At 47.0% G+C, this 24538-nt stretch overlaps 2 protein-coding genes across 3 annotated transcripts in view; one reads left to right on the top strand and one right to left on the bottom strand.

Annotated features, from left to right (window-relative positions):
* Positions 1–9944, bottom strand: part of HACD3 (3-hydroxyacyl-CoA dehydratase 3) — a 58242-nt gene extending 48298 nt beyond the window's left edge. The window contains exon 1 of the mRNA XM_075346036.1: positions 9810–9944. Coding sequence (XP_075202151.1) covers positions 9810–9887 — 78 coding nt within the window. The 5' untranslated portion in view covers positions 9888–9944. The remainder of the gene's footprint in view (positions 1–9809) is intronic.
* Positions 9945–10057: 113 nt separating this feature from the next.
* The window catches only part of DPP8 (dipeptidyl peptidase 8), a 127203-nt gene continuing 112722 nt past the window's right edge, over positions 10058–24538 (top strand). The window contains exons 1-4 of one of the 2 annotated variants that reach the window (XM_075346035.1): positions 10058–10358; positions 12526–12777; positions 15995–16107; positions 16844–17017. In XM_075346035.1, the coding sequence (XP_075202150.1) occupies positions 10352–10358; positions 12526–12777; positions 15995–16107; positions 16844–17017 (546 nt within the window). In that variant the 5' untranslated portion in view covers positions 10058–10351. Of the gene's footprint in view, positions 10359–12525; positions 12784–15994; positions 16108–16843; positions 17018–24538 lie in introns of both variants that reach the window. The other variant, XM_075346034.1, reaches the window with a different exon arrangement.

Here is a 24538-nt window from a genome sequence, read left to right as displayed (position 1 = left end):
ATCCTGGTGATTCTGAGAATGTTTTTTGTGACATATTGTACTCTGTTAGTGGTAAATTTAGGTTTTTAGATTTTGATTTATGAAAATGTCGGAATTTTGGTGAAAATTTTGCAGTTTTCAATCTCTCAATTTTTATATCCTTAAACCAGTTAGTCATGGTGTACGAAATAATCAATAAATAACATTTCCCTTATATCTACTTTACATATATATATATACACATACACTAGAAGGTGGCCCGATTCTACGCATCGGGTATTCTAGAATTTACGTATTGTGTAGTTAATGTATGATTTTTGTTTATATATATATATATATATATATATATATATATATATATATATATATATATATATATATATATATATATATATATATATATATATATATATATATATATATATATAGATGTTGTTGTCTGTAGTTAGCAAGTGTTTGTGTAGGGCGCTGTACATGTTCTGGGTGTTGTCTGGGTGTGGCGGGGGTGAGAGCGGTGTTGTTTGTGTGTTGCATTGTTTGTAGAGCGCTGTGTGTCTGTTTCATTGTGTATGTGTGTTGCGCGGTTTGTGTGGGTGTGTGTGTGTTTTGGGGGGAGGTATGTTTTGTGCAATGTGTGTGTTGTGCGGTATGTGCGTATATTTGTGTGTGACGCGGTGTTTGTGTGTTGGGTGTTGTGTGTGTGCGGCGTTGTATGTGTGGGTGTCTGTGTAGGGCAGTGTTTGTGGTTCCCAGTGTGTGCGTGGTGTTGTGCAGTGCGTGTGTGGCAGTGTGTGTGTGTGTGTGTGTGTGTGTGTGTGTGTGGCAGTGTGTGTGTGTGTGTGTGTTTTGGGAGGGGATGGGCACCCGCCATCGTGCTCCATCCCCCATGCTGCGCACCCCCCATCATGCTCCATCCCCCATGCTGCGCACCCACAATCGTGCTCCATCCCCACTCCCCATTGTGCTCCATCCCCCATGCTGCGCACTCCCCATCGTGCTCCATCCCCCATGCTGCGCACTCCCCATCGTGCTCCATCCCCCATGCTGCGCACTCCCCATCGTGCTCCATCCCCCATGCTGCGCACTCCCCATCGTGCTCCATCCCCCATGCTGCGCACTCCCCATCGTGCTCCATCCCCCATGCTGCGCACCCCCCATCGTGCGCCATCCCCCATGCTGCGCACTTCCCCATCGTGCTCCATCTCCCATGCTGCGCACTCCCCAACGTGCTCCATCTCCCATGCTGCGCACTCCCCAACGTGCTCCATCTCCCATGCTGCGCACTCCCCATCGTGCTCCATCTCCCATGCTGCGCACTCCCAAACGTGCTCCATCCCCCATGCTGCGCACTCCCCAACGTGCTCCATCCCCCATGCTGCGCACTCCCCATCGTGCTCCATCCCCCATGCTGCGCACCCCCCATCGTGCTCCATCCCCCATGCTGCGCACCCCCCATCGTGCTCCATCCCCCATGCTGCGCACCCCCCATCGTGCTCCATCCCCCATGCTGCGCACTCCCCATCGTGCTCCACAGTCACACATCAGACATTAAACACGCACACATCTGATCGCATACACTCACACACACACCCCACATCTCCCTGTGTCCACCGGTGGGCGGTCCCAGCAGCTGTGCTGCACGCCGTGCTCCTCTGCCGACACTCACAGATCCGATCGCATACACTCACACACACACACACTCACACCCGATCGCATACACTCACACACATCCGATCGCATACACGCGCTGACACAATCACAACATCCGGAGATACCACATGCTTCCGGCCATGTGATCCTCCGGAAGGTCCTGGAAGATCACTGCACAGTATCGCCGCCGAGAAGCAAGCGATATCACGGGATGTTGTGAGTATGTGGATGCGATCTGGTGTGTGTGTGTGTTCGTTCCGCCGCAGGACCTTGATGCGCTCACCTCGTGTGGGGGGCGGAGCCTGTGCGATCGGCCAATCCGTGCGGGGGGAGGAGCCGAGGCGAGCGCCCAATCCGTGCGGGGGGGGGCCATGGCGAATCCGTGAAGCCGAGCTGCCAATCCGTGCGGGGGGGGGGGCGGGGCCATGGCGAGCCCAGCGGCCAATCCGCTGTTTGTCACCGTAACGACATGGCCAATCCGTGCGAGGGGGGGCGGACCCAAGGCGGGGCGAGCGGCTAATCCGTGCGGGGGGGAGGAGCCAAGGCAAGGCGAGCGGCCAATCCGTGCGGGGGGGCGGGGACATGGCGAGGCCAGCAGCCAATCCGCTGTTTGTCACCGTAAGGACATGTCCCGGGACACAATTTTGGAGCAAGACAGACAGACAGACAGAATAAGGCAATTATATATATTTTATTTATTTTTTTTTAAATTTTGCTTTAGCCCCAATTTTTTCACTGTTACAAGTGATAAAACGAAAAATAAAAAAAAAAAAAATGGACTCCATGATTTGTTCCCCAGTTTCTTCTGAGCGTGCTGATACTCCACATGTGACCAGAAATGTCAACAAATGGGAGGTCTCAGAAGGGAAAGCGCACCATATGAATCTGGAACACAAATTTGGCTGAAATAGATTGCGGGCACCATGTTGCATTTGCAGAGCCTCTAAGGTACCTAAATAACAGAAACCCCCCCATAAGTGATCCCATCAAAGAATGTGTGTTCAGCATTTTGAACCCATGGGTGCTTCACACCCTGTTTCCCTGAAAATAAGACACTGTCTTATATTTTTTTTGCCCCGAAAAAAGCACTAGGTCTTATTTTCAGGGGGTGTCTTATTTTTGAAGAGACATGGTTTGGGGTAAGTTTACCCCCCAGAAAAAGAAGGACCCCCCCCTTCCCACGATCATCATACTTATCAGCCGTCTGTGTGGCTCACAGATCTCCCAACACGTCGTCCTCACCTACGTCTGGCCGGCACACATACATCAGATCACACACTCACACATCAGACAGCGTGCATACATACATACACACACACACACACACACACACAAGATTCCACATCATTCCTCCCTTGGATCTCCGGTGGGAGCTCCAGGCAGCTGTGCTGCATGCCATCCTCCCCTGCGTCCGGCCGAGACACACATCAGACAGCATAAACTCACAAATCCGATAGCATAAAGTCACACATACGATATAGCACATATGGGTACAATCGCGCGTGCACACTCACAACATCCGGAGATACCATACGCTTCCAGCCATGTGATCCTCCCGCAGGTCCTGGAAAATTCATTGCACAGCGTCACAAGTCCTTACACACGCCGAGAAGCAAGCAATATCGCTGGATGTGGTGAGTGTGTGTATGCAATCTGTAGTGAGTGTGTGTGTGTGATCTGATGTGTGTGTGTGTACCTTGATGCTCCCGGTCAGCGTCTGGTGAGTATGACTGCGGGGTCTTCTTTCTTCTCTCTTCTGGGGGTGTCCGCTGTCTATAATGAAGTGTCCTGCAGTATCTTTAACTTTTTTACCGCTGCATGGACACTTCATTATTGACCGCAAACTAGGTCTTGTTTTCGGTGGATGTCTTTTATATTTAGGCCTCCCTGAAAAATCCTGCTAGGTCTTATTTTCGGGGGGGGGGGGGGGGGGGGGGGGAGTCTTATTTTTGGGGAAACACAGTAGACATTACAATTAATTTTTTTTCCTCCCAGTATTTTTCCACAAATACTGTTTTAGGACCAAATTTATGATTTTCACAATGGATAATAGGAGAAAATGGGCTGAATAATTTGTTAGGTAATTTCTCCTGAACTCGATGATACATCAAATGTGGTAAATAGTCTGGAATAGATAGCGTTCGCCATTTAGCATTTGCAGAGCCTTTGAGGTACCAAAACAGCAGAAACCCCCTCAAGTGACCCCAATTTGGAAACTAGACCCCTCAAGGAATTCATCTAGAGGTTGTACTGAGACCCCACTGTACAAACTGCACCTCTCAATGAATTCATCTTTGGCTGCAGTAATTATTTTGTAACATTAGTGCCATGCTTTGTTTCCTGGGGAATTACTAATATGCCAGCCTAGTGCCCATACATTGTGCCCCCATACAGTGTAACCTTGGTTGACGAGAACAATCCGTTCTGGGACTGTGCTTGTAAACCAAGTTACTCGTCTAGCAAAGCAAAATTTCCCATAGGAAATAATGCAAGCTCAGACAATTCGTTCCACAACTTGTTCAATGTCCCATCCTGGTCCCCTGTTGTGCCAATGCGCATGCGCGCGCACACACGCACACGCACACACACACACACACGCACGCACCTTCCATTTCATTCCATCGCCGGCCTCCCCGATTCTTGTAGTGTATCCGGTAACCATTGCGACCGATGCCGGAGCTTCCGCTGACAGAGCGCTGACGTCAAAGGCATGAGCCGCTTGCCTCTGATTGGTCAGCGCGCTGCCTTTGAGAAGCGTCTGACAGTGGAAGATCCTCCATCATTGCGATAGTTACCCGATACACATCCTGTACTGGCGAACTACAAGAACCAGGAGGCCGGTGAGGGTACCTTCCGTTATGGTGAGCATAATATGTGTGTGCGTGTTTGTGTGGACTGCAAGAGCGTGTCAGAGCGCGGTGAAAGTACGCAACTGGAAGTGTGTGCGGTGAGTATTTGCTCGTACAGCAAAGCTTTCTTGTAAACGGAGTTACAAATTTACAGCAAGCTTTGCTCGTATAGCGTAATACTCGCACACCAAGTTACTCGTAAACCAAGGTTCCACTGTATATTGTAGAGCTTCCGTGCATTGTGCCCAGTCTGTGCTTTTGGAGACACATACTCCATAAATTGTTAAGTGCACTCTTCCCAAAACAATAATGCCACACACGTGACCGCTTACTGCAGTTTAGGCACAGTGGGGATCAGAAGGAGGGTGGCATTTAGATTCAGGAGCGCAGATTTCACTGGAGTATGTTTGGTGATAGAAGCCATCGCTTTTCCAGACTATTTGTTCTACCATTAAGGTGGGAGCCTTCTATACTTCCAATGACAGATGACAAACCTGAGTCGGGGCGTTTTTTTTGCGTAATAAGTTAGGGGTTTTATTGGTAACATTTTGGGGTACAGAATATTTTTTTGATCGCTTCCAGTATAAGGCTGGGATCACATTCTTGTGTTCTGCGCTGATCAAATGTAAATCCCCCCCAAAAATGTGATTCAGACAAAACCCCCAGCGGAACCACTCCCTATAATGAGGCAGATGGAGACACTTTGGACTCAGTTTGGCGTTGGTTCCGCTGGTGTCCATCTTTTTAGGAGTGTACAGAATTGTGGTTGTGCACATTTGTGCGCTAAAACGACGCCGAAAATGATGGGTCATTGCTGGGCCGGACAGAGACCAGACTGAGTCCAAAGTGTCTCCATCTGCCTCAGTGAGTGGTTCTGTCAGAGTTTTGTCTGAATCGTGGGCTTTGGGATTTACATGAAAACCGTGACATAAGTGCTTAGTGGGGAGCGCAGGATAAATGTGAACCGATCCTTATTTCCAATTTTTGGGCGATAGAATGATCAAATAGACAACAGTACAAGAATAGTTCTTCATTTTATTTTTGTGCTGTTCAGCATGTGGTGTTAGGGGTACTTATCACATAGCGAGATCGTTAGCGAGATCACTGCTGAGTCACGGTTTTTGTGACGTACCAGTGACCTCATTAGCGATCTCGCTGTGTGTGACACTGAGCAGCGATCTGGCCCCTGCTGTGAGATCGCGGCTCGTTACACACAGTGCTGCTTCATTTTTTGCTCATTGCTCTCCCGCTGTGAAGCACACATCGCTGTGTGTGACAGCGAGAGAGCAACGATCTGAATGTGCAGGGAGCAGGAGCCGGCTTCTGGCAGCCTGTGGTAAACTGTAACCACGGTAAATATCGGGTAACCAAGCGAAGCCCTTTGCTTGGTTACCCGATATTTACCTTGGTTACTAGCGTCCGCCTCTCTCAGGCTGCCAGTGCCGGCTCCCTGCATACATAGCCAGAGTACACATCGGGTAAATAAGCAAAGCGGTTTGCTTATTAACCCGATGTGTACTCTGGCTAGGAGTGCAGGGAGCCAGCACTAAGCGGTGTGCGCTGATAACCAGGGTAAATATCAGGTAACCAAGCAAAGTGTTACCTTATTTACCTTAATTACCAAGCGCAGCATTGCTTCCACGCGTCACTGCTGGCTGGGGGCTGGTCACTGGTCGCTGGTGAGATCTGCCTGATTGACAGCTTACCAGCGACTATGTAGCGATGCACCAGCGATCCTGACCAGGTCAGATCGCTGGTGGGATCGCTGGAGCGTCGCTAAAGTGTGACGGCACCCTTAGTGATAGGACGGATGGATTCTGCAGGTCAGTGCGATTACAGCGATACCAGATTTATATTGTTTTCTTTATGTTTTTCTGCTATCACAAAGCAACAATGCATATATATTATATATATATATATATATATATATATATATATATATATATATATATATATATATATTTAAAAAAAGTTTTTCCTCTTGCTATGTTCTGAGAGCTGTACTCTTTTATATTTTTATGAACAGAGCTCTATATGAGCTTATTTTTTGCACAACAAGTTCAGGATTTTTGGTACCATGCTGGTAATTTTTTTGTGCGGTAAAAGTGACCAATTCATTCTTCAGGTCAGTATCACTTTTTTATTCTTTGCTACTTTTACACACAAAACAATATTTTACAAAAATATATTTGCTTTTGTATCGCCATATTCAGAGAACTGTAACTTTTATATTTTTTTGCCGAATAAGCCATATTAGGGCTTGGGTTTTGCGGGACGGTATAAAGTTTTCATTTATACCATTATTTATTTATTTATTTTTTCTTTACATGACTGTTTTTTCTTTTATTTTTTGTCTGCCAGTATGATGAAAAAATTTCATTTTTGGCATGTTTTTATTTTTATTTAAGGTGTTCATCTTACAGAATAAATGACGTGACATTTTTCTAGATTGGTATATTTGCTCTGGATCGACCCAATTATGTCTACTCTTTGCTTTTGTTTTAGTGTAATGACTGCATTTTTAGTAGCATAATGGGTTTTCGGGATTTTTTTTGCAAATTGTGCTTTTTTTTTTTTACATATTTAACTTATTCACTTAGTCCCACTGTGAGACATGAATACTTTTTACTCTGATCACTGGTTTCATGCACTTCTGTAATCATGTCCTGCAGCACATTAGACCGGTCAGGTGTTCACTGTCTGTGCCTGTTAGACCCTGCTCATAGCTGGATCTAACAGGCCACCGTACAATGGGGTCATCAGATGATCTCAGAGTACCATTGTAGACACCAGTGACTACTATTGCGGGGGGAGGGGGGCGATCCTGCCAAAAGGGTCTTTTAACCCCCTTTTACCCTCTTAGAAACCACTGTGTGATTGACCGCACTATTGGGACTGATGCACGTGGATGTCAGCGTTCTGTCCCGTTGTCACTCGCAAGATTTTCAGCCACGGAGGACTATTTATGTATTCCAGGTCGCCAGTTTAAAATGGCGATGAGGGAATAAGGCCCCTTAGCAGCCGCTGTTTTTATGAGTATTGTTGGGTGTTAAGAAGGACATTCTGGTTGAAACTTTCTAATCTATACCACACACACTTGCATCTTTTCTAAGATTACCCATATTGACAACCATTCTATTACAGTAAAGCATAGTGGCCATACAAATATTAAAGTGAATCTGTCACCATGTTTTTGCCACCTGATCTGAGAGCAGCATAATTTAGGGGCAGAGATCCTGATTCCAGTGATGTGTCACTTACTGGGCTGCTTAGTGTAGTTTTGATAAAACCACTGTAATCAGCAGTAGATTATCATTACAGGACTACGTGGTGTGCTGCCAAATAGTCCTGCATATTCATGAGCTCTGTATAGCTGATAGATCTGCAGCACAGAAAATATTGATTTTATCAAAATGACAGCAACCAGCTCAGTAAGTGACACATCGTTGGAATCAGGGTCTCTGTCTCTACATTATGGTGCTCTCAGATAGGAGGGGGGGGTCAAAAATTTGGTGACAGATTCCCTTTAAAGGGGTTGTCTGATCTAAATCCACAAGTCTGCAGTCACATAGAGTGACACAAAGTGACAGCAGACTTGTGGATTTAGACCATAAACCCCTATAACTGCACCTGCTCCTGGAGCCTGTAACCGCCATGTGCAGGGCTCTATCAATGAATCTGGGAGGGAAAATACAGTCTACCACACAACAGGCTCGAAACCTGATCGTGGGCTGCCGTGAACGCCATTATCTTTGGCTTCCTGTTTTAGAGAAGTGTTTGCAAAAGAAAGACTAACAGTTAAAGTGGAACTCATTTTAAGCATTTTTTAAATATACTGTAAACCCCAAAGCCCTATAAATCGATGTGGCTTCTGCCGTGTGGCAATTCTGATAGGGATTTTCAAAGCAAGTATACCAGTTTCATCAGGTTTACGATCTATTTATTGTTGTTTAACTGCACATAGTGGTACACATTGCATAATCATGGGTTTGTTTAAAAGGAATCTGTTAGCAGGTTTTTGCTATGTAATCTGAGGGTAACATGAGGTACAGGCAGAGATACTGATGTCAGAGATGTGTCACTTATTAGGCTGTGTGATGTTTGTTTCAATATAATGAGATGATCAAACCGGACTAGTGCCCACGTGCATTATGGTCCAACCCCGTCCCCAGCACTGATTAGCAGTTCACTGTCTATATACAACGTACAAAGAGAGTGGGTGGAGTTAGTTTTCTGATGTCTGCTACATCTAAGAACTCTGATTTTGTATCACAACTGGTGCATCTAGTACACCAAGTGATACATCTTTGGAATCAGGGTCTCTGACCCTACATTGTAAGGCTATGTGCCCATGGGAGATTAAACCTGCGGATATATCCGCAGGTTCGTCCACAGGTTTCCCGCAGCAGCTCCCTGGAATCCGCAGCTATACATAACTGCAGGATGCCAGCGAAATAGCTGCGGTAAACCAGCGGGCATTCGTGCGGCTTACCTGCGGAAGTCCCGACCTCTATCTCCAAAGTGGAGGGCCGAGATTTCCGCAGGTAATGCCGCAGAAAGAATTGACATGCAATTACATGCGGCTGTGGGACATCCGCAGCATATTCCGCAATCGCACAGATCCGCAGCATGGACACAGCACTCTCCATGTCCCATAGGATAACATGGGGAGTGTCTGTACATGCTGAAACCTGCGGATTTCTCTGGAAAAATCCAGAAAATCCGCAAATTATCAGCAAGTGTAATCTCCCGTGGGCACATAGCCTAAGGCCCAGTCACACACACAGATAAATCTTTGGCAGATCTGTGGTTGCAGTGAAATCATGGACATATTGTTCCATTTGTGCACAGCCACAAACCTGGCACTGATTGTCCACAATTTCACTGCAACCACAGATCTACCACAGATTTTGCCTTAACTCTCAGATCAGGGAGCAAAATCCTGCTGGCAGATTTCCTGTAAATTTGTGGAGAGTGGAAATGTAACCACCGCTCCATCCACTGTAGTCTCGCATGTAGAGCAAGTACCACTCCCATAGATCTACAGGCGCCCATCGGGGTCACGTACGACAACTCTACAGGCGCCCATCGGGGTCAGTTAGGAAAACTCTCTGGGCGCCCATCGGGGTCACGTACGACAATTCTACGGGCACACATTGGGGTCAGTTAGGACAGTACCACCTTTGTGGATGAATCATGTGAGTTTTGCCTTTCCCATAGTGACTATACCCGGCACTGGTGTGATCGGTGGGGGATGCACCTGCTCCTACAGGGTCTCCATCCAGCCCAGGCTGGAGCGCAGCAGGGGCGGGGCAGTGATGGGCTCATTACCTGCACGTCGCTGAGCTCCACCCGGATATACAGCTCGTGGTGCCGCTGTGCCCAGTACACCTGCGGGGTCAGACTCATCCTGCCACCTCGCTGCTGCTACTGCTACTAGAACAATCCAAGCCAGCAGCCGACCTGACACTGCTCCACCTGTGGGCGGGACCACAGGCCGAGCACGGCCATATTGAATAAGGGCATAAGTGCAGTAGAAGAGAGCCAGCGTCCATGATAACTGAGGGCAAGCCGCCATTATTATGGTTGGAAAAAATAAACATAACAAGTATCCTCCAAGGCCGCTTTCTTGCCCTTATTGGGGCTGTGTACGGATAAAGCAGCTTGCCACAGAGCCTGGCTCCAGCACGGAGCCCTTCATGGTGTACGAGCGCCTCCGGCCAGCAGGGGGAGCCCGCGCACCCTCTCCCCGCCGTTCTCCAGGAAGCGGATGTGTGAGCGGCAGTTGTACTGGGAGTGAGAGCAGCCAAGTCATAACCGGGGACACGGAGAGAACAGGAGCCGGGCTCGGCCGCTACACCGTCTAATTCCACATGCTAGGTGAGCGGCCGGGGGGAGTGGACGGGAAACGGCGACGCAGGGAGGGGTGAGGGGATACGCGGTGGGGGCGGGGAGGGCAGAGCGGGGGCTCCCAGTATACCGCTCCCCTGTACAGCGTTCACCTATATACTGCTCTGCTACCTCTGTGCCGTATACTGCCCCCCATATAATGAAGATACCGCCCCCCCCATATCGCCCCTGTGCCGTATACTGCCCCCCATATAATGAAGATACCGCCCCCCCCATATCGCCCCTGTGCCGTATACTGCCCCCCATATAATGAAGATACCGCCCCCCCCATATCGCCCCTGTGCTGTATACTGCTCCCCATATAAGGATACTGCCCCTGTGCAATCTACCACTCCCCATATAATACCGTCCCTGTGCTGTATACTGCCCCCTATATCGCCCCTGTGCAGTATACTGCCCTTCTATATCGACTATGTGCTGTATGCTGCCCCCTATATTGCCCATAGGCCGTATACTGCTCCCCTATATCGCCCCCGTATACTGCTCCCCATATAATACTGCCACTCTGCCATATACCGCCCATGTGCTGTATACAGCCCCCCAATATAACACCCGTGTGCTGTCTACCGCTCCTCATATAATACATCGCTTGTGCTGTATGTCCCCCCCATATATCACCCATGTGTCGTATACTGCCCCGCCATATTTCGCCCCTGTGCCGTATATCTCCCCCGTATATAGCGATCCTGTGCCATATACCGCACCCCCATGTGCTGTTCCTGTGTTCTGTATATAGAATGTTCGCGCACTAATATACCCTGTCTATAACGCGGTGACCGCTCTGGAGATCAGACGTCTGTATATCACGCATTGGCCTCTGCCTGGTGATACGACATATCGGACACGCTCCGGCCTCGCACATGGATGTCGATTATACTACAGTAGATTTAATTCTGAATTTACAGGAAGATGCTTTTTATATTTGTAAATACTCCACAGCTGGATAAAATAACCCCTACACTCGGCTTCTGCTGTTCCGGATTTCCTTGTCCCCTGACAGAGTCTTGCGCTTCCTCCTGTAGTGGTCACTCACGTGTCAGCACATGTGACCTCTTCAGTAACGAAGCTTGCGATTGGCTGGAGCAAAGGGCCTGGTTAACCAAGAGCGGGCAGGGGCCAGCCTCACCCGGAGTGGCAGACGTTTAGGAAAGTGACTATGGAGTTTCTTTGTTTTTGTTTCTCTTCCTTTTACTTCAGGTAAACTTCTACACCTGTGACTTGGATTTTTTAGGGTTAATCACATACTACTGCTCAGAATTATAAAGGGACTTTTAATTGTTTATACTTGTTACCTAGGTTACCGGCCATTGCTGATGACTACAGGAAGTGGCTGGTTTCCTAGGCGAGAAGCATTAAGGCCACTCTCACATTGCGTTTTCACCTACGTTCACTGGTCCCGTCAGGGCATCAGTCCAAAACCCCCCAAATCCCCCCCCCCCCCCCCGCAAAAAGTCAAACGCCGTCGGGGCCATTGACTATAATGGAGCAGACTGAGTCAGTGTGTGCTCTTTCGTGCACCATTTTCGGTTGTATACGCTTTATGCAGGCGGATACCCAGATGTAGTCTACTACGTACAGGTGTTAGCTTGCAGAAAACGTATATGACTGAAAATGGTGCAAGATAGAGCTCACGCTGACTCCGTCTGCTCCATTATAGTCAATGGCCCCGTCGGTGTATGCGTCCGAACCACGTTTTGCGCGCGTGGGGGGAGGGGGTTTCAGACAGATGCCCTGACGGGACCAGTGAACGTAGGTGAAAGCGCAATGTGAGAGTGGTCTACAAAGCTGCAGTATGAGGAAGGCGCATGGTTTGTGCTACAATGCCACTGGCACAAACTGTCAGCCAATGATTAGACCTTTTACTGTGTCCCATGCTACTCCCACAAGGCATTAGTATGATCTAACGTGGATACATGTGATTGGTTCACAAAATACAGCCTAGAGGCCTTATTAAAGTTGGCTGATCCTGCCGATCACTTGATGTGTATGGGGCCTCCTGACTCCCTGACGGCATCAGATCGGGCAGTTGAATTTTTCAGGGACTGATTCTATCGTTACGGTCACTCATAGACCTCATGTCGTGTGACGCCCTTAGTACAAGTCACCTCTGGGTAATAGATGTCATTCATATTGCCAGGATGTAACATGGCGGCTGCTATGGAGACTGAACCAGTTGGATTAGAGGTATTTGAGTCCGCAGAACAAACTGGAGGAGACCCAAAGCCTGAACCTTTCTACGTGGAGCGTCATTCATGGAGTCAGATGAGGAAGCTGCTTGCCGACACCAGGAAATACCATGGATACATGATGGCCAAAGCCCCGCACAGCTTCACGTTCGTGAAGAGAAATGACCCAGATAGCCCGCACTCTGATCGCATGTACTATCTGGGTATGTGTAAGTATTACCATGATTCTGAAAATAACTGATCTGTATACAAGTAACCATTTATACCGTGATGCTGGGAATGTGGAGGACATGATGAAACCGCTAATAGTCTGATCTTGGTGTATACTTCTCATGCTTCCCTTATCTAGCCATACACATTGGAGCCATCACCCAGAATGTGCCCAGTTGGCAATCTAATGTGCATCGGGGTCCCTTACTTCCCTGATGGGGAGAGACGCCTGCACTAGAGCAGTATAGCAGTGGGGTCGAGATATGGCATGACCCATGGCTTTCTAATGTGTATGATCACCCTAGTCCAAAGTGTTTAATGTTAAAGGGAACCTGTCACCAGATTTGGGGCCTATAAGCTGCAGCCACCACCACCGGGCTCTTATATACAGCATTCTTACATGCTGTATATAAGAGCTCAGGCCTCTGTGTAGAACGTAAATAGGACTTTATAATACTTACCTAACGGTTGCACTGCAGTGGATTTTAGTCAGATGGACGTCTCCATTGTCCGGCGCCGTCTCTTTCAGCCATCTTTGTTGTCCTTCTTCTGAAGCCGCGGTGCATGACGCGTCCTAAGTCATCCACACTCGCCGGCATTGAGGTCCTGAGAAGGCGCACTTTGATCTGCCCTGAGTAGGGCAGAACAAAGTATTGTAGTGCGGCTGCGCAGGACCGGCGAGTGTGTATGACGTAGGATGCGTCATGCACACAGGCTTCAGAAGAAGGACAAAGATGGCCGAAAGAGGAGGCGCCGGAGAACGGAGATGCCCATAAGGACCACCGTGCGACTGTTAGGCAAGTATTATAAAGTGATTGTTACATTCTACACAGCGGCCTGGGCTCTTATATATAGCATGTTAGAATACTGTATATAAGAGCCCACTGGTGGTGGTGGCAGTTTATAGGCCGAAAACTGGTGACAGGTTCCCGTTAACTGTTGGAATGCCATAAGTCGTGGGCCGCCTGTCCATTGACCTTACATTGTCCTGCCTTTCTGCATGGTAGGGTTCTCTTTCCATGACTGACAAAGTAAATGTTCTAATTCTCGCAGAACAGTTCTCTTTATAAGTTAGGAAAAGAAAGTCCCTGGGGACGAGAGTCTTGTCCTATATGGGTACAGTGTATTCTCATGCCTGGAGCCCTCTGTATGTGGGGACATTGGGGTTCACTACAGTCACATACAGGGTTAGGTTATAAATGTAGTTAGAGGTTTTCTGATTTTGGCAACTCTCTCTGCCTGCTCCATTTTGTTTAAAAAAACAAAAAATCTCATCTTCCCGAATTTCTATAGGGAATCTTCACCACTGCTCCCAGTGGCCTATTGTCTGCAGCACTGATGTCACATTTCTATTGCTGCAGACAATCGCTGCCCAAATTGATGGTACAAGCTGCTGGACTGTGGCATTGGCTGAAGTGCTATCAATGTTATGCAGAAAATAAGACATCGGGGTCAGTAGTGGAGACTTAACGCTGCACTCAAGTCGAGGAGCATGAGTGAAGCAGTTTGACATTGTTTTTTTTGCTTTTTTGAAACTGAAGCCCGGAGGGTTTGTTGTGTTTTTTCTTTTTTTTTTTTTTTTTTTAAAACAGAAAAGCCCTGTAACTAAATGATACCCATTGATAAAGAGATCATAGCTCAGAATCATTGCTTGTATCAGGAAGGTGGAGTTGTCAGTCACATTTTCACATGAGTGTCTTGGCTTAGGTTTTCCTCCATTTGAATGAGTTGGGGGCCAAAAACCCCAAAAATGCATTAAAAATTCTTGGTATAGTGCACACTAAGGCCCCTTTCACACATCCATTTTTGTGTCATCAGTCACAATCAGTTGAAATGTGAAAAAAACGGATCCAGCGCTGGATCCATTTTTTTTTTTTCTCATTGACTTGGATGGCCTCACGTTACATCCGTCGTATGACTTATCCGTCGACAAATGTAACGGAGAGAACGTCCATAGTAACGTTTTTTGTGTGCATTGAAAAAACGGACCGCGACGGATCTGTCGTTTGTAATGGAAGCCTATGGGCGCAGGATCCGTCGCCATCTGTCGTTTGTTGTAATGGAAGCCTATGGGCGCAGGATCCGTCGCAATCTGTCGTTTGTTGTAATGGAAGCCTATGGGCGCAGGATCCGTCGCCATCTGTCGTTTGTTGTAATGGAAGCCTATGGGCGCAGGATTTGTTGTCATCCATCAAATGACGGATCCGTCATCGGATTCCGGTTTTTATAACCGATCATGCCCAGAAGTGTAAAATCACTACTGGTCAGAAAAAAATATGGTACGACGGATCCCCTTTTGTACAGGATCCGTCGCATCAGTTTTACTACAATCTGCGACATATCCGTCGCATCAAGTCACAAAACTGATTGTGACTGATGCAAAAAAACGGATGTGAAAGAGGCCTTAGTTTCGGACAGGCTGGATCTTCTCTCATATGGTCACTGAGTGAAGGTACCGCAGTGATAACAATGCTGTATCTGAACCGCACAAGTACCCGACACACTGGTCTCTAAACCAGACCTCTAGCTCACATGTATCTGAATGTATTAAATACTGGATTGCTTACAGAAATCACAGGCTGGGGTTGGGATTTTTGCAGCAGATGTGCATTATGCTGCCGGTGCTGCAGATCCATGTGACGATTAACCCCGTTTTCATTTCAGTAATCCTCGGCTTTTCTGCCTGTAATTTGCAGAAATAAGCAGAATGCTACTTATTTCCACTACTAATTTCTGTGTTCTGGGTGGTTGTTTTGGTTTTTTTTTTTTTTTGCGCCCCCCCCCCCCCTTCCACTTGTTTTAAGTTGAAGACTTCTTTCTATTCATTTACTTAGCCCAGTGTTGGACTCCTTATATACTAAACACCTCCAGTGGACCACTATAGCCATATGGCCCCCGGTGGTCTTCTGCTAGTAGATCACAGTGCAGGGGATCTGGGGTCATGTGTTTTTGCCATTGTATGTAAGCCTTACACCAGTGGTATACCGTAACATCTGCGTGTAGATTCAGCATTGTAGATGGATGCAAGCATGGGATGGATAATGGCATAAATAAGACTTATCGATGTGAAGGAACTTCCACTAAATGTCATTATTGCTACCTGGCTCACCATTGCACTGTATAGTAGACTAGACTCGATTGTAGTATAGTAGTTCTTTACTGCAGATCTATGGATATAAGAATGTAACTTATTTCACACTTTCTGCTTAGCAATGTCTGGAGAAAACCGAGAGAATACTCTGTTTTACTCTGAGATCCCGAAAAACATAAACCGTGGAGCCGTCCTCATGCTGTCCTGGAAGCCTTTGCTGGACACCTTTCAGGTGAGATGTCAGACGGAGGTGTGCGGCATGTGATCAGTTTGGCGGATGTTGCTAGACATGTTCGACACTTTTCTCTTGCTTACCCCCATCTCTTGGCTCGTGCAATGTACACAAACATTCTGCACCAAAACTGAGGCACGTGTTATGCCAGCAAATATAGGGATATTTCAGCCTACAAAAAATGTTCACCTGTTTATTGACTTTCAATGGAGCAACAGGGCACACGTGACGTCCGGGTTCATTCAACTGCTTCTGGTAGAAGGGAAGAAGCTATTGACCCAAGTCTCTCATTCTGACCATTAGTGGGGGGCATTTGTGGATAGGTGATACTATTTTTGTAGCCCCTTTGTTTTTATTGTCTACTGCAGAGGTTCCCAACTCCAGTCCTCAAGGCACACCAACAGTGCATGTTTTCAGGATTTCCTTAGTATTGCACAGGTGATAATTTAATCACCTGCAAAGGTGCTGAATCCAACACCCATGCAATGCTAAAGAAATCCTGAAAACATGCACTGTTGGTGTGCCTTGAGGACTGGAGTTGGGAACCTCTGGTCTACTGTGATACAAAATGAGTCTAAAACGCGTCATTTGGGACACCGCATGTATGACCGTTTTCTGCGTAGTTTGTGTCTATTGCCTAGTTGTCGTGGCCTGGATTTCTTGCGAGTCTTATTTTGGCGGGTGCGGTGTATACATATTATTGCAGCATCAAATCAAACTTCACTGTTACTTTTAGGCCACCCCTGATTATGGTATGTACTCACGGGAAGAAGAGCTGCTCCGGGAGAGGAAACGTATTGGTACAGTGGGCATTTCTGCTTTTGACTATCATGCAAAGAGTGGAACTTTCCTATTCCAAGCCGGAAGCGCCATCTATACTGTCCGCGATGGAGGCACCCGTGGGTTTACGGTAAGCATAAAAGTAACATTCTGTATATCCCTTCTGTTATAACCTGCTTAACCAGTTTACATCATCAGAGCTTCAGTTTCTTAATAGATACTATACAGAAATATCATCTGATGGATAATTCTAATCTTTGCGTGTAGGGGTTTATAATATATATCATCATGGCCAAAAGTGTTGGCATCCTTGAAATTGTTCCAGACAATGAAGTATTTCTCAAAGAAAATAATTGCATTTACACGTTATGTTGTACATGTTTATTTCCATTGTGTGTATTGGAACAACACAAAACAAAAACAGGGAAAAAAGTAAATTGGACATAATTCCACACACAATCCCAAAATTGTGGGCAAACAACTTTTCAAACATGTGATAGTTCAAACTCACCTGTGGCAAATAACGTGGGGGGCAATATGAAAATCACTCCTGAAACTAGATAAAAAGAGGGGCGATCTTTGCATTGTCAGAAAATAAATACAAAATGTATTGCTTGGAAATTCGGAGACGTTGTCAGTAGTTTATAGAATAAAAGAGCACTTTATATTTCACTCAATATACCTATAAAGAGAAAAATTAGAAAAACTGACAATTTTGCAGTGGTCTCTTAATTTTTGCCAGACCTGTGTTTTTTTTTTTGTTTTTTTTTTTTGCCTAAAATACAAAAAGTTAATGTCGTCTTTTAACCTCATAACGACGGCCGTACGACTTAAAGCGGCGGCAAAACAGGGTACTTATTCTGTTCCGCCGCTTTAAAGCGGCGGCCCGAAAAAACCCTGTAGCGCCCCCCAGCGACCGAAAATCTCGGGGGTTTCAGCTACCGGGGGTAGCTGAGACCCCCCAGATTATGAATCGGGGTGTTTTTTTTGGACCCCGACCATGTGATCGCCGGTATACACCGTATACCGACGAACACATGAAAAAAAAAGAAATGGCCGGTAAAACTGATTTCTTTTTCATCTGACATGATCAAACATGTCAGATGAGAAAGAAATCTAACCCCCTAGTGCCCCCAAAGCCCCCGGTACCGGAGAGTCCCCCCACCTCCACCCCTACCCCCACCGGACATCCAAAATGGCGCCGAAGCGCACAGAAAACTGCCGCCGCCGCCGGCTCTGCAGTCATTTCCCTCCGATCTGAAATGATCAAACATTTCAGATCGGAGGGAAATGTCCTCCCCCTGACCCCTCCTCCGGTCCACCGGAGCCCTCTGGTCACCGGAGCCCCCTCCGGTTCTCCAGAGCCACCACCCCCCTCCCCCCTCCGGAGCGTGGAAGATGGCGGCGCACAGCGCGCGGCCGCCTTCATTCTGCTCTTTCTGCCGCATGTGACACGTCACATGCGGCAGAAAGGTGTCCCCAGGTCCCACTAGGTCACCCCCCGTCACCCCCCCCCCCCAAGCCCCCGGTTATACGTTACCGGTCTGCCGCTCCGGGCCCGCGATCGCCGCCTCCTTCTTCAATGCTGGCGGCGCATGCGCAGACAGCGGCTGTCAGCTGGATCCCTGCAAGCAGGGATCCTGCTGACGTCGCTGATGCACAGGCTCCACTGTGGACCGGGGGAGGGTGAGTGCAGTGATCTGCAGTCACACTCCTCACATGGAGAGGCTGCTGTTCCAGAAAATGGGGGGTACGTTCTGTGAGCGTGCCCCTCATATTCTGGAATGAGCTTACTGCAGGTCACTCTGCCCTAGGTTGGACCGGGGCAGAGTGACTGCAGTAATCAGCAGTCTCTCCATGTGAGGAGTGTGGTCCTCACATGGAGAGACTGCTGTTCCAGAAAATGGGGGGTACGTTCTGTGAGCGTGCCCCTCATATTCTGGAATGAGCTTACTGCAGGTCACTCTGCCCTAGGTTGGACCGGGGCAGAGTGAGTGCAGTATTCTCAGATTACTGCACCCACACTGCTCATGGAGAGCTTGCTCTTCCAGAAAATGGGGGATACGTTCCCTGAACGTGCCCCCCATATTCTAGAAGGTCCAGAGTCGCCGAGGGACCTCCAAAATGGATTACAGCGACCGAAATTTCTTTATTTTCAATAAATTGGTAAAAGAGGAATGTTTCGGGGAGTGTTTTTTCAAATAAATTTTTTTTTTGTCTTTTTTTTTTCTATTACTGACTGGGTTAGTGATGTCGGGTATCTGTTCAGATGCCGTGACATCACTAACCCCAGGGCTTGATGCCAGGTGACATTACAGCTGGTATCAACCCCATATATTACCCCGTCTGCCACCGCACCAGGGCGCGGGATGAGCTGGGGCGAAGCGCCAGGATTGGCGCATCTAATGGATGCGCCACTTCTGGGGCGGCTGCGGCCTGCTATTTTTAGGCTGGGAAGAGTCCAATAACCATGGCTCTTCCCACCCTGAGAATACCAGACCCCAGCTGTCCGCTTCACCTTGGCTGGTGATCTAATTTGGGGGGGACCCCACGTTTTTTTTTTTTTTTAAAAAAACGCCTGGGGAGCCCTCCAAATTGATCACCAGACAAGGTGAAGCTGTCAGCTGTGGTTTGCAGGCTACAGCTGTCTGCTTTACCCTAGCTGGCTATCAAAAATAGGGGGGACCCCACGTCATTTATTTTAATTATTAATTTTTTGGGGGGCTAAATACAAGGCTAGGCACCCTTTAGTGCCACATGAAAGGCACTAAAGGGCGCCAGCTTAGAATATGCAGGGGAATGGGACGTTATATTTGTTTGACATCTATCCATTCATCCATTGTAGCATTTTAGGCTGTGCGCCCACAATCAGGGTTTGCAGCGTTTTGGGCGCAGAGTGTTTTCCCTGTGTCCATGACGCTGCGTTGTGCAGTAGAAGCACAGTGGAAGGATTTTTAGAAATCCCATGCCCAATGTGCTTCTTTTCTCCGCAGCATAAACCGACCTGTGGCGCAGCTTCCCGAGCCTCAGCATGTCAATTTATGCTGCGGAGATGAGTGTTCTCTGCAGGTAGCATAGAGCTCCACAGCGGCCTGAACCCAAATCGTGGGCATGGGCAGCTGCGTTCTCCCGTGGACAACACTCACATCTCTGCAGGAGGCTGACACTGTGTACTAGATGCCGTGTCGCTGGATCATGGCCACAGAGCCTAACAGTGAGACATTTGTTGCTACAGCAACATTTTTGTGAAGTACCTGTGGATTCAAAATGCTTACTATACTCCTGAATAAAATCCAGTTTCAAAAATGGGGTCACTTGTGGGGGTTTTCTGATGTATAGGTACCCAAGGGGCCCTGCTAATGTGACATGGTGCGCGCAATTTATTTCAACTTTTCCAGAATTCAAATGGTGCTCCCTCCATTCCAAGCCCTCCCATTTATCCAAACAGAGGTTTTTGGCCACATGTGGGGTATCCCTGTGCTCATAAGACATTGGATAACAACCTGTGGGGTCCACGGTTTGTTGTTGTCTCTTGAAAAAGTGAGAAATTTGATGCTAAAGCAACAGTTTTGTGAAAAAAATGAAAATTTTCAATATGGCAACCTAAGCTTATCAAATTCTGTGAAGTACTCGTGGATTCAAACTGCTCACTATACACCTTGATAAAAGCCTTGAGGTGTCTTGTTTCCAGAATGAAGTCACTTGTGGGGGACCGCCACTGTTTAGGCACCTCAGGGGCTCTCCAAATGCAACCTGGCGTCCGCTATTGATTCCAGCCAATTTTGCAGTCAAATGGCACTCCTTCCCTTCCGAGCCCTGCCATGCGCCCAAACAGTTGATTTCCACCACATATAAGGTATCGCCAAACTCAGGAGAAATTGCACAATAAATGTTATGCTGAATTTTTTCCTTTTACTCTTGTAAAAAAAAAAGCTACCTGGTTGAAATAACAATTTTGTGGTAAAATTTTATTTTTTTTTTTTCATGGCTCAACGTTATAAAATTCTGTGAAGCACCTGGGGGTTCAGGGTACTCACCAAACATCTAGATAAATTCCTTGAGGGGCCTAGTTTCCAAAATGGGGCCACTTGTGCGGGGTTTCTGCTGTTTAGGTACCTTAGGGGACCTCCAAATGCGACATGGTGCCCGCAATCTTTTTCAGCCAAATTTCCTTTCTAAAATTCAAATATTGCTCCTTTCGTTCCAAGCCCTCCCATTTGTCCAAACAAAGGTTTCAGACCACATGTGAGGTATCACCGCGCTCATAAAAAAGTGGTTAACAAACCTTGAGGTCAAATTTTTGGAATTACCTCTTGAAAAAGTGAGAAAATTGATGCTAAAGCAACATTTTTGAGAAAATTATTAAAATTTTCAATATGACAACGTAACGTTAACAAAATCTGTGAAGTACCTGTGGATCTAAAATGCTCACTATACCCCTAGATAGAAGCCTTGAGGGGTCTAGTTTCCAAAATGGTGTCACTTGTGAGGGATTTCTTCTGTTTAGGTACCTTAGCGGACCTGTAAATGCAACATGGTGCCCGCAATCTATTTCAGCCAAATTTGCTTTCCAAAATTCAAATATTGCTCCTTCTGTTCCGAGCCCTCCCATTTGTCCAAACAGAGGTTTCTGACCACATGTGGGGTATCGGCGCGCTCATAAGAAAGTGGGGAACAAGTTTTGAGGTCCATTTTGTTGTGTTATTTCTTCTAAAAGTGAATAAATTTGGGTTAGAGCAACATTTTTAGGTAAAATTTAATTTTTGCTTTTTTTCATTCCACATTGCTTTTGTTCATGTGAAGCACCTGAAGGGTTAATAAACTTCAAAAATGTGGTTTTGAGTACTTTGGGGGGTGCAGTTTTTAGAATGGTGTCACTTTTGGGTATTTTCTGTCATCTAGGCCTATTGAAGTCACTTCAAATGTGATGTGGTCCCTAAAAAACTGGTTTTGTAAATTTTGATGTAAAAATGAGAAATTGCTGATAAACTTTGAACCCCTCTAACTTCCTAACAAAAAAAAATTTTGTTTCCAAAATTGTGCTGATGTAAAGTAGACATGTGGGAAATGTTATTTATTAACTATTTTGTGTCACAGAAATCTCTGGTTTAACGGTATAAAAATTCAAAAGTTGAAAATTGCTAAATTTTCAAAATTTTTGCCAATATTCAATTTTTTTCATAAATAAACACAAAAAATATTGTCCTAAATTTGGTACTAACATGAAGTCCAATATGTGACGAAAAAACAATCTCAGAATCACCGGGATCCGTTGAAGCGTTCCAGAGTTATAACCTCATGAAGTGACACTGGTCAGAATTGCAAAATTTGGTCTGGTCATTAAGGTGAAAATTAGCTCCGTCACTAAAGGGTTAAATGTAGGCCTTTTTAAAGATCATTTCGTCTTTAACTTGCTTAAGTGTTCACAATAACAGTAATTTTGACCAGGGGTGCCCAAATTTTTGCATGCCACTGTGTGTGTCTTGAGTCTTTTGTTTTGTAAACTAGAAAAAGACAGTTTGGTAGCGCCATTCGATTGCCCGTGCATTGTATTGCAACTCAACACACATACAACCTATGGGCAAAAGTGGAGCTTTGTGGCATAAAGCAGCAGACTCACTTGCCATATGTTGGCCTTTTTATATATTTTTTTTTTTTTTGGTTTTTCACAAATTGCATTCTGTCACAAACTAATATATGATGGTAATGGCAGATGCAGTACAGTCTTCTTCCCTTCATGGCTCACTGATCTTCTTCATGGCTGCTGATGAAGGGGGATATGATCAGAACTTATCCACCAGAGGCCTCTATTGAATAACACTGCACACAGCATTGGAAATTAGTGCAAGTACCCACAGTGTTCTTTGTTGCCAACCGATGGACAGGTCTGGTTATATGTTGCTCCATCAATGGCTTTGAGTGAATAACCTTGTAGATTTAGAAGGCTGTACTCAGTAAGAATAAGGGGTGGCACATCTTGAAGGAGAACATCATTCTTAAACCATATATCAATACGGGGACTATAGTGCACCAGCATATCTGGGGGGAAAGTAGACAGAACCCAAACCCAACCTCTTTAAGTTAATTATTTTTCTGTTTTATCTTTTTATTCCTTTTTTTTGTAGATCAAAAATATATTGAAGCTTTGTGTTTCGTTGTTTTTTTTTTTTTTTTTAATTTTTGAATCTTTTAAATTTTTTTGCCCTTCTGGTAGTTTTTTGGGCCTTGTGTTTTTTATGCCCATAACACGCCATACCAGGAGCATCTTGATTTCCTGGTCGACGTTACATGGACTGTTCTTTTTGTGATTATTTCTTTGCGCTCCATTGGGAGACCCAGACAATTGGGGTGTATAGCTTCTGCCTCCGGAGGCCACACAAAGTATTACACTTTAAAAAGTGTAACCCCTCCCCTCTGCTATACACCCTCCCGTGCATCACGGGCTCATCAGTTTTATGCTTTGTGTTGAAGGAGGCACACATGCACTCATGCTCCCATTTTAGTCAGCAGCAGCTGCTGATTTTATCGGATGGAAGAAAAGAGGGCCCCTCACAGGGCCCCCGGCATGCTCCCTTCTCACCCCACTGAGTCGGCGGTGTTGTTAAGGTTGAGGTACCCATTGCGGGTACACAGGCAGGAGCCACATGCCGTTTTCCTTCCCCATCCCTTAGGGGCTCTGGGAGAAGTGGGATCGTATCCGGTCATCCAGGCACTGGGACCGGGCTCCCTCCGCAGCCCCTGAGGGAATCTGACGGACAAGAGACTGAGTATCATCAGGGACAGGGCCCTGCATCTACAGGTACTCTGTGTCCCCTTGGGGACGGTGCATAGAGCACCTGGACCTCAGACGCTGCAGCGACTGCAGTGATTGGTATGACGCCGGGACGACCGCGCCTGCTTGCCGGCCGCGGTTTTAACTTTAGTCCCCGGCTTTTGCGGCCTAGTGCCTTAAACTCCCGCCCCCGGCCCTGCCAGTCAGGGGGTAGGGCGGGACGGTCGGTCGGACGCCGACAGTGAGGGCTGGAGCACACTTGGCTGTCCTCCGCCCCCCTCACTTTTCACTCCGGGACTCCAGATTCCCGCACTTTTGGCGTTACGCCCACGGCTCCCTCCTCCCCTGTAAACGCTGACAGCCATGTTTTTAAGCAGCACACACTGCTTGAGCGGTCGGTAAGCCAGGTGGCTTCTTCCCATCGGGCTGGGCCACCTAGAGTGCTGAACTGTATATATATTTGTATGCATCTTCACAGTTCGGCGGTACATACTCTGTGATCACTGTGAGCATTGCTCGGGCCATGTGGCACTCGCTCAGCGGAGCCTGGGACACTGGTTGGACTCGGCCCGGGTAGAACCGCCGGCGTCCCCTGTCCAGACGGCAGGGACAGAGTTTGCAGCTTTTGCTAAAAAACTCTGAGTCACTGTCACAATCCAGGGCTCAGTCTATGGACATATGGTCTTCTAAGATACTAGAAGCTTGCAGCCCAGACCGGCCACTTACACAGGCCCCGGGCACTGCGGGATCGCTCACAGGCCCCGCTCGGTCCACGACGCAACGGGCTCCTGGGGGGACCTCTACTTATTACGTGGGGGACTCAGGCACGGACTGCAGTCCCAGACCGGCTAAGCGGGCTTGCTTAGAATCTTCCCCGAC

Source organism: Anomaloglossus baeobatrachus, chromosome 4 (assembly GCF_048569485.1).
Source record: "Anomaloglossus baeobatrachus isolate aAnoBae1 chromosome 4, aAnoBae1.hap1, whole genome shotgun sequence".
NCBI lineage: Eukaryota > Metazoa > Chordata > Amphibia > Anura > Aromobatidae > Anomaloglossus > Anomaloglossus baeobatrachus.
This window is presented reverse-complemented; position numbering and strand designations above follow the sequence as displayed.